The sequence below is a fragment of the Miniopterus natalensis genome, chromosome 12, assembly GCF_054644295.1.
Source record: "Miniopterus natalensis isolate mMinNat1 chromosome 12, mMinNat1.hap1, whole genome shotgun sequence".
Lineage (NCBI taxonomy): Eukaryota > Metazoa > Chordata > Mammalia > Chiroptera > Miniopteridae > Miniopterus > Miniopterus natalensis.
The window spans coordinates 14,166,481-14,179,063 of NC_142092.1; the positions used below are offsets into that span (position 1 = coordinate 14,166,481).

The 12,583-nt window shown below is 33.0% G+C and overlaps 1 protein-coding gene across 4 annotated transcripts in view; it reads right to left on the bottom strand.

Moving 5' to 3' along the window:
• Positions 1-1,599: 1,599 nt before the first annotated feature.
• Positions 1,600-12,583, bottom strand: part of IFT74 (intraflagellar transport 74) — a 74,511-nt gene continuing 63,527 nt past the window's right edge. For all 4 annotated transcript variants that reach the window (XM_016220498.2, XM_016220496.2, XM_016220497.2 and 1 more), the window contains 4 exons: positions 8,568-8,731; positions 7,907-8,032; positions 3,397-3,457; positions 1,600-2,127 (listed from right to left, as the gene is read on the bottom strand). In XM_016220498.2, the coding sequence (XP_016075984.2) occupies positions 2,009-2,127; positions 3,397-3,457; positions 7,907-8,032; positions 8,568-8,731 (470 nt within the window). In that variant the 3' untranslated portion in view covers positions 1,600-2,008. The remainder of the gene's footprint in view (positions 2,128-3,396; positions 3,458-7,906; positions 8,033-8,567; positions 8,732-12,583) is intronic.

Sequence of the window (12,583 nt, forward strand, 5' to 3'; positions counted from 1 at the left end):
TAAAACCCGCACAATTCTACCACTCAGGGAAAAATCATTATTATTAGTAGTCTAGTATTAATAATATATACTCTTCTTGAACTTATTGCACATTAGCATATTAAGGGTTCTGAGCAGCCAAGAAGGAAAAAACAATTTACCTTTGTTTTGAACAATGTTTCCCAACTTCTTTGACCATGAATCTTTTGGTAGTATAACTATTAATGACCTGAGGAACATGTTTTAGAAATGCCATCTGGAATGAATCACTGTCCAGGATCTTCAGCCATCTTAGTAATCCAGAGTTAACCAAACTCACCAATGTTCAGCCCTCTAGCTAAACTCACACAGACTAAAGTTGAATAATTTACAGTGATAACTTTACTTCAAGAAAGCAAAATACATGGGTATTTTATATTATGTAAATTATATCTCAATAAAGCCTTTTCTTTTAAAGACACCAATATGCTTGTATTTTAGGAATACTGAGAAGTAGAGTAACCCGATGAACATGAGAAACAGATCTGAGGAGAAAAAGAAGAGATAGTTTTAAGGGCTATTTTATGAGGATCAAAGTGACTCATTCCTCCCTACAAGACAGGATCCATCTTTAGTTCAATGGTGTCTCCAAGATTCATAATTATACCTCTTCTAGGTTTTCCTTTCAAGTGTTCTGACAATGTCTGCAAATTAATCTAATTAAGTCCTCCTACGGTACAAGAGTAAATGCACATACCAGCCATATTCCAAAACTGCACACCGTTTAAGTGCAGCATTTCTTTTACACTTTATGCTTTTCCTAACATATACATGTGAGAGAATATTGTTAAAATGTAGAGGTCAAAAGTTTTAAATTTAAAATCTTTAGGAATAACATATGTAAAGAATATGTTATATATTTATCTGTGACTTTATATGTCTTAAAACACACCAAATATATTCTAACTAAAGCTCAAAGCTAAACACCTCTTCCTAACCCTATGATCATCTTTTTCTAGAAGCAAAAATTGACCAGATCACACTCCATGCATCCCTCCCAGAGTTGACACATGAAAAGATCTCAATTACTGCCATAAATCAGCAATTTTCAACAGGTGTGCCACAAGAATTTTTAAAATATGCAATACCTGACTATTTAGTCAGGGGCACTAACTTCTTTTCCCTTAGATTGTCAAATAAAAAAATAACAACAGTCAATACAACAATAGCCATCAGGTGTTAAACCATAAATTTATAGGTCTTATAAAAGAGTTGAATCTTACTGGTCATACTGTGTAATAAGGTTGCATCTGATTGTTTAATTCCTGGTACCAGAAATCCTTATATAAAAGTATAGGCATCTGATTTTTTAAAAAGTTACTTTGGAGCAAGGATAGGTAATTACTATTATTTTTTTTTTTGTAAATCAAATTATACTTATTTTTTGTCAGGTCAGCAAAAAAAAGTTTTTTGTGTGTGCCGCAGAATTTTAGTAAGTAGTTTATGTGTGCCATGAGATGGAAAAGGTTGAAAAACACTGCCATAGATGGGCTGTACCAACTAAATGCCTCTCAATGACCACTTTTAGCTTGTTTATCTCTTATCACCCACACAAAACAAAAACACCATAAAAGGAGATGATACTTTTTATATTTTTTTATTTATTGATTTTTGAGAGAGAGAAGGAGGGAGGGAGAGAGAGAGAGAAAGAGAGAGAAACATCAATTTGTCGTTTCACTTATCCATGCATTCAACGGTTGCTTCTTGAAAGTGCCCTGACTGAACATCGAACCCGCAACTTTGGTGTATGGGGACAATGTTCTAACCAGCTGAGCTACCCAGTCAGGGCAGAGATAATACTTTTAAAATGAAAATTATTTACTGAACTATACACTATTTAAAACATCACTCTTCAAAGAGGCCACAAAAATTACAGCATTCAAACATCTTAGGTAAAACTCAAGGGTAAGATTTTTTTATTTTTCAGTCAGCTTGTATAAAGTTTAACAGCAACAGGATACTTCTGTAGAGACTTGCAGTTGGTTCAGACTCAGTTTCTGTTCATGCTACGTAGAGCATCCATGATGGTTTTATTGTACTCTGCAATCTGCTTGTTGACATTCTTCATAACTGACTGGTAATCACTCTCTTGACTCTTGGTTGCTATGACTAATTAATTACATGAGTTAAGGGGAAACACGATGAATAAAAATATTAATCTAATTGTGGGTCAGAAAGGAATTCAGTCATACTAGTATTTTTCTTATTAAATACTGAAGATGGTACAGAAAAAGCACAGTTAGAATTTTTCTTTTAATATATTAACATATTAAGCATCAATTGAAACTTAAAAGGCCAAGCAAAACTGGTTTCAAAAAAGTTCACTTACTACGCCTCAATCAAATTCTGGTCTTAGAACATTCAAATGTTCAAAACAACCATGTTCTCTAGAATATTACAAAAAAATCTCAGGCAAGACTCTAGACTTCACTGTGTTTCAAAATCACCTACTTGATGTTGCACAAAACTAGAGTGCTGTACATTAGCATATAGTGAATGGGAGTCTTTTGCTTTTAAACTAAGTTGCAAGACCACTGGGAATAGAGCCCCTAGGGCGTCCCATTTGGAGGTAAACTGTGGTGCATGCTGCCCGAGCTCAAGTTCAGCAGTGGCCTAGAGTAGAACCTATGCTGCACTAAATCAGGATCTAATTCTCCAAGCAGAGATGTCCTTGAAAGGGGTTAAGGGAACAGAAAACTACTCTGGGGGAATGTTTCTTACAACTCCACAACACATGTCCTGAGCACCTTCTTCCACCTATAATCACACAAAAAGCTAAGCAAGAAGATGGAACATAGGTACTATCTTGGTAGAAATAAGACAAAGTTGAATTGGCTGAAACACATGAGCTTGAAGGTCAAATCTCTCATACCATGACTTAGTTTATTTCCCTTTGCTGCACAGATATCCAAGTGCAGCAGTATAAACAGTAATAAACACCCCTGCACACATACATATGGTTATATTATACCATTCTTCCAACAACTCTATGAGTGGGACTATTAACTATATTTGAGATGATAAAATTGAGGATTAAAAAAATTAAGTAAATTGTCCAAAGTCCATGATCTATAAGAAGTAGAGTCAACATTTAAAATTAGTTCTATTGAATCCACATCCTGTATACTTAGTCATTATGCCACACTGACTTTAAGATACTTTGCCCCTCTCCCTCTCTTTCTCTCTCTCTCTTCCGCTTTCTCTCTAACTATTGCAGAGTGGAAACTATTTCTTTATTCCCCACATAGTTTAGCGCAGCGCTTTGTACATATTAGGTATTTGATAAGTGCATGTTGAACTATTTCATTTCAGCTTGTAAAACAATTCCTAGAAAAAAAGTCACTGGATCAAGTTCATTTGCAGCTTTTTAAAGGATACATTCTTTCATCACAAAATTATTTTGTTCATGGTGTTGCCACTTCCTCTCCAAATTTGTAAGCTAAAAACACAAAAGAAAAATGTTAACCAGTGCCCATATTCACAAAAATTATTGTATACCCTTTTAAGGGAATAGGAAAAAACACAGTTTTAAATCTTATCAACTCCTTGTATGAGATACAGCCATGGTAGACAAAAAACAAATTTAGGGAATATTAAATAATAGTAAATACATTAATAAATACAATGTTGACTTTGACAATTGGTTTACTCTATGTTTATTTTAGTAGGAAATTATTTAAAATACTTATTATACCAATGAACACACCAATTGAAAGACAATTTATGGTTTATACCTTTCCTAAAAGAAATTAAAAAAGAAGAATGAGACATCATGGGAATCTCTCCTTAAAATCTAGAAGTCTAATGCCACAAATGTAATATATATTCTAACACTGTCAAAGGTTCAGCTATATAGGAGAGACTTCCTTATTTCCAGGGCTAAATTTCCTGTCTAATTCTACAAGCTGTGATAAGAGCAGAGCTGCAGTGTGAAGATTATAAGAGGGCTGGTGAAAAGCTGGCACTGTTACAATAATTTCTGCATCAACAGGAAGCTAATGTGGATATTATATTGATGGTTGCTTCCTCAGAAGACAATTTTACTGTTATAGGATTAAATTGTTTTTCTGATTTAATTAACCTTGTAACTCGGGTTACGGTCTTTCTTTTTTAAGATGCACATAGGTTTTTTTTCCACTAATCAAAGTAACTTCTGAAAATTAAACATAAAATATTCTGCCTGGACACTTCTAAGACGTAATGATCATTTTAAAAAATCTGATAATTAAAGCAGCTGTAGTAATATTTCTTCATACTCTCATGCTAAACTTATTTTGAGGGCATAAGTTCAGACTTATGTAGTATCCATCCTATTGTTTCCTGCTAAGAGATAAATCTAGATATTAGGATGAATCATGACTAATAAATTATGTGAACTTTATGTGCTGTGAGTTAACACAACTAAATCAGATCTAGTTCCCCCAGATAGGACCTTGAAGTGAAGGTGGACTTAAGGAAGCAGTCAGCACTTTTTGACAATAAATCTAATAACCTTTTGCAAAGTCAAGTACCAAACTTTTCCCTCTTTGCTTCACACAAAGACATGGCCTTCTTATAAAGCAGCAGACCTCTTAAGAGCTACATAAATAATGCTATAAAAGCAACACTGTCAGGTAGTCACGTTCCTTCTATATTATACATCTATATTACTTACTTGCCTTTAAATCTCCAAGTCTATCATGAAGCACAGTTCTGTTTTATTCTACAACTTATTTAAAACATCTGCTATAAGTTCTTTAGTTTAGATATTAACCCTTATCATATATGTGATTTGCAAATATCTTCTCCCATTCCATAAGTTGCTTTTTCATTTTGTTGACTATGAAAGGAAAAGAAGCTTTTTAGTTTGATGTAGGTCCACTTACTTATTTCTGCCTCTGTGGCTTGTACTTTTGGTGTCATACCAAAAAATCATTGTCAAGACTAATATTCCTGTTTCCTTCTATGAGTTTTACAGTTGTTCCACTATAAATATGTTTAAATGATTTCAAATAACTAATAGCCATTCAATCAAAAAACAGTCTGTGATATAAAATTATTTATAGATGTCAAAAACTAGTTTTTTATGAAATAGTTGTAAAAGATAGGGAGATCAGGATTTGATTTTTCTGGATTCAAAAAAGGAAACAAAATAGTACAGAGGATTGTACATTGTGTCTTATGTTATAAATTCCTCTTATCAGTATATGGGGTTAAGATTGTGATTAGCACTTAATGTGAAAATAAACAAGGTAGCTATTAACTGGCCCTAAGAAATTGTGTTTGTCAAGTATTTCCCTCCCTCTTCCATAAGAAATATCAATATTTTTTCCTACGAATCATTTAAGGCGATGACCCCATAAACATTTTTTAGGTTTTTTCCTCCAGTACCCATCCCCACTGTAAACATCTTAGGATAATTTTATCACTTACAAGTCTATTGAGATTTGCATATTATGAAGTAGAGACAAAATAACTGACCGATAAATTTGAATTATGTGAATTAATGATTTCTAAGCTTTTAGTAGTTGTGGCAAACTCTGGTGAACCTCTACCCTATTCAAGAAGAATATAAAATATACCTTTTTTAAAAAAATGGTACATCCATACAATGAAATAGCTGATGTCATAAATGTCATCATAAAAGAGCTTGAAAATATTTAAGTACGAAAATAAATGCTTAAAGACTGTATGCATAGAATGATTTCATTTTCTTGTAAAAACAATATAATTAATATTGGTGAATAATTGCAAAGGAAAAAGTTTATAAAATGCTATAACAAAATGTTAATGACTGACTATCATGATATTATAATATAAAGAAAAGGAAGAAAAACTGTTAATGCATTTTGCATTAATAAATCATAGTTGCAAATTGCTAATATAGACTAATTAGATACAAGAATGACCAATCTTTATAAGACCATAATTACTGATTTTGTACATAACACACATACTTCATTTAATGTTACAACAAATACTTATTAAACTTCTATTATGTGCCAACCACTAACACAGTGCTAGGGAGAAAATGAATGGAACAAACATCATCTCCGTCATCTCAGACAGAGCTCTCAATCTAGAAGACCTCAGACATTGCTCAGGTAATTATTAGGAGGATGAGTGATATGAAAAGGGGGCTTGTCTGTGCATCCTGTGTAAATAATCATAGATGTAAATCAAGAAGTTCAAGGATAAGACTGCTCTTTACAGCATTATTTGAGTAGTTTTAAAAATTGGAATAACCTAAATGTCCAATAATATAGAATTGGTTCAGAAAATTACATGACATTCATGAAGTCAAATATTATAAAGAATTATATATTAAAAATCTATAGACAATGTATAGTTAATAATGGAAAACAGGTGTGAGGTGACATCTCATTGCAGTTTTGATTTGCATTTCCCTAAAAGTTACTGAAATTGAGCATGTTTCCATACATCTGTTGGCCATTTGCATGTCTTTTTGGGAGAAGGGTCTGTTCAGGTCCTCTGCCCATTTTTTAATTGGATTGTTTGTTTTTTTGGTGTTGAGTTGTATGAGATCTTTATATATTTTGGATATTAACTCCTTGTCAGAGCTGTTGTTTGAAAATATTTTCTTTCATTCAACTGGCTGCCTTTTTGTTTTGTTGGTGTGTTTTTTTGCTGTGCAGAAGTTTTTTGGTTTGAGATACTACCTCACACCTGTTAGAATGGCTATTATTAAGTAATAACAAGTGTTGGAGAGAGTGTGGAGAAAACCCTCATTCATTGCTGGTGGGAATGTAAACTGGTACAGACACTATGGAAAACAGTATGAAGGTTCCTCAAAAAATTAAGAATATAGTTACCATATGACCCAGCAACCCCTCTTCTGGGTATCTACCCCCCAAATTTGAAAACATTTATTTGCAAAGATATATGCGCCCCTATGTTCACTGCATCATCATTCACAGTGGCCAAGATATGGACGTACCACCCTTTGATAGATAACTGGGTAAAAAAGATGTGGTACATAAATACGATGGAATACTACTCAGCCATAAGATGAAATACTGCCATTTGTGAGAACATGGATGGATTTTGAGAATATCATGCTAAGCGAAATAAATAAGACAGAAAAAAGTCAAGAACCATATGATTTCTCTCATATGTGGGATATAAAACTGAAAGCAACAAATGAAGACAAACAAACAAAAACTCATAGACACAGACAACAGCATGGTGGTTACCAGAGGGAGAGGGGTGTGGGGGAAACAAAGGATAAAAAGGGCAAATATATGGTGACAGAAGATTCGACTTTGGGTGATGGGCACACAATGCAATGTACAGATGATGTATCATAGAATTGTACACTTGAAACCTATGTAATTTTATTAATGTTACCCCAATAAATGTAATGTAAAAAATAAGAAATAAGTTTCTAAATAACATGTACAAAATGATAGCATTTCCATAAATATATAGAAATAAATATGTACATATATATGTATGTATAAAGTGTGTGTACATACAACTTATACGTAAAGACTAAAAGGACCACACAAAAATGATAAGAATGATAAGAATTATCTCTTCTGGATGGTGGAATATTAGTCATTAGGGTTTATTTTCTTAATTTATAGATTTTATGAGTTCACAATGCTTTACTTTTGAAAAATTTAAAAACCATTATCCTAATAGCTGTGCCCAGAACAACGCCTAGCATAAGAAGGCCTTCAATACAGATTTATAGAAGGCAGAAAAGCAGGACTAAATTCATTTGAGTGGAGATTATCTGGCTATCTACAAAGCCAGAAAATTTGAGAGGTAAATAAAACAGATGGGAAAAAAGGGAAAGGATCATTTTGGGGTGAAAATATTAAGAGAACAGGACAGGTAACCTATAAATAAAAATGAATTTCAAAGTTTGCTTTTTCCTTTTTACCTGAGAATGTGTCTCATTTTCTTGCAATTGTGTTTTTAGTGTCTCATATTCTGTGTTTAGCTTCTCCGTTATTTTCTTAAAGGTATTTCTGCGGGTTGATAATACTGTTCTCTCCTGATGTAATTTCTAGATAGATCCAAATAGAAGTAAATAACAGGCTTTAGCAATATCTAGTAAGCCAATATACTGTAGATTGAATTTGACAAATATTTTCAATGATATTCTGACATATTCTACACCAAGGCTATAATTACTCTAAAACCCTGTTTGTAAAAATATCCTTTGAACTATAATAAGCTAAATTAATATTAACTATTTTAATAACTCTCTTAAGGCTCTCATATCTATTCCTACCCTACCAAATTTACATTAATGTAAATGGCAACGAAAAGCCACTGACAATTCTTAAATAGTGAAGTATCGTAATCAAATCTGCATTTAACAAAGTTCATATTTGTTGAAATGCTCTATCCCTTGCTTTTCAATTTGCGCCTTTGGTTTAAAATTTAAATCACTCTAATCTCCTACTACATATGTAAACATCTTTATTATTTTTTCTTAAAATACAAATAATCAACAGAAAATAATAAATTCTCTATACATATTAAATTTCATAAAGAAAATACAACTTGAATAATTTTGTAATACTTTTACTGTTTACCTTTTTCTTTTCTTCACCTGATGATTTTAAAGCTGGCAAATCATTAAATGTCTCCAGATCAATCATCATTTGCTTAATTTTGCTTTTTAGAGAATGCTGTTCCTCAGTCATCTTACTTTCCAGAAGCTCCATTTTCTGTAGATCCAACTGTAGACGTTGACTGTCTGAAACACAGGAAAATTCAAGTCCATAATTGGTCAAAACCTCATTCCTTTCACAAAAGGAAATGCAATGCAACCATTAAAAATCATATTTTATGAAAGCATTGGCAAAAGAAACATATCCACTGCAACCAGTGAGACAATACAAATATAAATCAAGAAAAAAAATACTCATATCCCAGGTAATCAACGTAGCCTTATGTAAAATGTGTATTAGCTATACTTGTCTCCATACTCATATGAACATATAATGAGACAGTTCTTTTCTTAATAATATATCAGATAAAGAGCCATTATTTTAAATAGGTACATGACACATATACACAGTTATGTAGGGGGAAAGAAAGTTATAAAACATAATACATATATATATATTTATATATATGTTTGAGCATAATTTTATAATTACATGTAGTCAATTTTCATTATTTGTGGTAGTTATAGTTTATAAAGTCACCATGAACACTAAGTTAGCAAATACTGAACTATTGCTCCTGGCAAAATACAGGGTTAGGTTCCTGTGAGTCTCTGGTCACAGTATTTTCAACTAATATATAACCTTGTTTTATGTGTTTCTGTTTAAACACACTGTATAGAATATATTTGTTGATTTGTTAGCACTGAACTCACTGTCAAGTTATGCCTGAAAAAAGCGTATCTCCATAACGCATATCACATCAAGCCTTTTTGTGCTCAGGAACACTAGCCAACACTCACGCACTATGCTTGGGGGCCATTTTAAAAGGCAAAATCAACCCAAAAAACACAGAATGTGGGGAAAAGTGGCACTAAATATACCACAAGAAGGACATGTCTACAGTGTGAGAACTAAAGCAAGTTCTTGCCTTATTTCACCTCCACCTGAAATGCACGTCAGACAGTTCAAATTGTCACCAGTCCATACATGTGCACAAATGACCATGAAAGTACTGCTAAGTATTGATTTTGGGGTTACAAATTAATTTTAGTGAGTAGATAAATTCACAAATACAGAATCCATGAATAGTTAGGATTGACGGCACATGTGTTCATCTGTGTGTCTCATTCTTTGTTTCAGAAGTACTGAGCATCTACTATGTCCAGCTGCTGAGGATAATGAAGGAAATCAACAGAGATATTACTTGAGCTCAAGGAACTATAGATCAGAAGTAAAACAGAAAATTAAATAAGCATGTACATTAAATTGGATAACTACAGTAGTTGCCCCTAATCCAAGGGGAATATATTCCAAGACCCCCTTGTGGAGGCCTGAAACCTCAGATAATACCGAAGCCCATATATCCTATGTTTTTTCTCACACATAGATACATACCTATGATAAAATTAATTTATAAATTAATTCAGAATTTAAGTTATAAACAACTAATAATTAAACAGAATGATTGTAACAATAATAGGGTTTACGTGAATATGAGCACTGCAATACCAAGAGAACTGATCTGCTAACCGAAATGGCTAATAAATGACTAAGGAGCAGGTGGCATATACAGCCTGAATATGCTGGACAAATGATGATTCATGTCCCACGCAGGACAAAGAAGGATGGTGCAAGATTTCATCACACTACTCAGAAAGGTGTAAATTTAAAACTTAAGAATTATTTCTGAAATTTTGCATTTAATATTTTGGACCATAGCTGACAGCAGGTAACTAAAACCATGGAGAGCAAAATTATGGATAAAGGGGGACCACTGTAAAGAGTAAGACAGGGTGAGTAAGATCATGGTCCAAAGAGCTCTCCAAAACCATCTTTCTTAACTGAGGCCTTAAGGATTGGGAATCATCCAAACAAAAGAGAAAGTAAAAGTGTTCTGGTGTGTAGTCTAGAGGTAAGAAAGCATGGTATCTTTGAGTGAATAACAGAAGTTCAATATGACTAGAACTCTGAGTTCAAAGTGGATGGTGGTAGGAGATAAAACTGAAAAATTAGAAGGATTTCAGAAGGGCTTTTTAATCAAGATAGGACACTGGGACTTTATCCTAAGGGCTAGGAGGGGCAGTCAGCTTTAAATCTGAGTGTGGCATAATTTAATCTTAGAAAGTTCACTCTGGTTGCAATGTGGACAATTATTGGAATAGCATAACTATGTGCAGGACAATCAGTTAAGTGCTGATTCAGTAATCTAAGCAAGAAATCTTAGACTGGTGTAGTCAGTTTGGGAATTTTTTTAATTAAACAATTTTTTTTAAATGCTTTCTATGTGCCAGGCAAACTTCTAGGCCTGGAGGATATAGCAATGAACAAAACATAGAACTATCTGAAATATACAGTTATGTCAGATAGAAATAAATGAGAAAATAATGCAGCAGAGATCTCAAGAGACTCAAGACATATAAGGGATTTGGGATTAATGAAACAATTGATTGGACACAGTGGTTGAGCAAGGAATCAATACAGAATTCTATTCCAACTTGAGTAAATGAGATACAAACTTTTGTTTGGGGAATGGAGTGAGATGATGGGTTGAAGTCAATTTAAGATATGTTGCATTTGGAATACCTCAGAAACATCTAATAGAGACAAGTAAGATGTCCATGTATGGGCCTGCGAGGTCTGAAGATACCTAGGACCTTTCAGATTTTGAAATCATCAGCATAGAGATGACTGAAGCTACAGAAATGGCTGAAATCATTGAGAGAAAAGGATTCATGACAGAGCCTATATGACTAAATTGACATGAAGGAGCCTATAAAAAAGCATAAGAAATGACCAAAGAAATAAGAGGAAAATCAGAAGCCTTGGGAGAAAGACATTTCACAAAGCGGTTTGTAGTACATAGTACTACTTAGAGATTTTTAAAAAAATAGCTAGGGTGAAGGGTTCATTTTTAAGATAGCAAATACTACTTTATGATAAAAAAGATGCTTCTATGAGAAAAATGAGCCATGGAAAAAGAAAAAATAACACATGGTCAATTTTGTTACTTCAGGCTTCTCTCCTCAGGGACATAATTCTTTGTTTGGCTTTCTTTAGCTACCAAAGTAAAATCTGATTAGAGCTAACTCAAAAATGAATACTAATATGGAAATGAAATACAGGTCCCGTGTATTCAGATGAAGAAATCTGAATTCAAGCATGCCTTGGCCAATTTCCTTTCTCCTGTGTTCTCAGTTAGATGTGTTAATAATCCTATACATCAAGTAGCTACTTATTGTAGATAGAGGCATATAGCATATAGTAGTAATACAGTTTCATCTTAGAACATTTTGCCTTCACTTTTCCTCTATTTTAAAGTAGGACTATGAGTGCCCTCAGAAAAATAATGATGGTATTTTACAGTGTCAATGTCAAATGTAAACATCTTCCTTTTAGTACGTACAGATTTAGGGGTGAAAGATTTTTAAAGAACAGGTTTTGGAGTAAAATACAAAATTAAAATTAATTTTTAATGATAAAAATTTAATCTTACAGTGAAATGTATTGTTCCCCATATGTATTTCTCTAGTTCCTTTCATTGTTTTTTTCTTCTCTCTCTCTCTTTTTGCATTTCAGCAGTGTAACTAGGATGTGCTTAGGTGAAGGATTTTTATATTAATACTGTTTGGGGTTCAATGAGCTTCTTAGATCTATAAAATTAAGTTTTTCATGAAATTTGGAAAATTTTTAGATACTATTTCTTCAACTACCTTTTCTCCCCCATTCTTGGTCTCTCCTCTCTGTTTGGGACACCAATTATATGTATGTTAGATTGTTTGAAATTGTCCCACAGATCATTTAGGCTCTGTTCATTTTTATTTCTCCTTCAGATTGGATAATTTCATATTGATTTCTCTTCAAGTTCACCAACTCTTTTTTCTGCTGTCTTCAATCTTCAATTAAGGTCAATCAGTGTTTTTTCCCCACTTACTTAAATT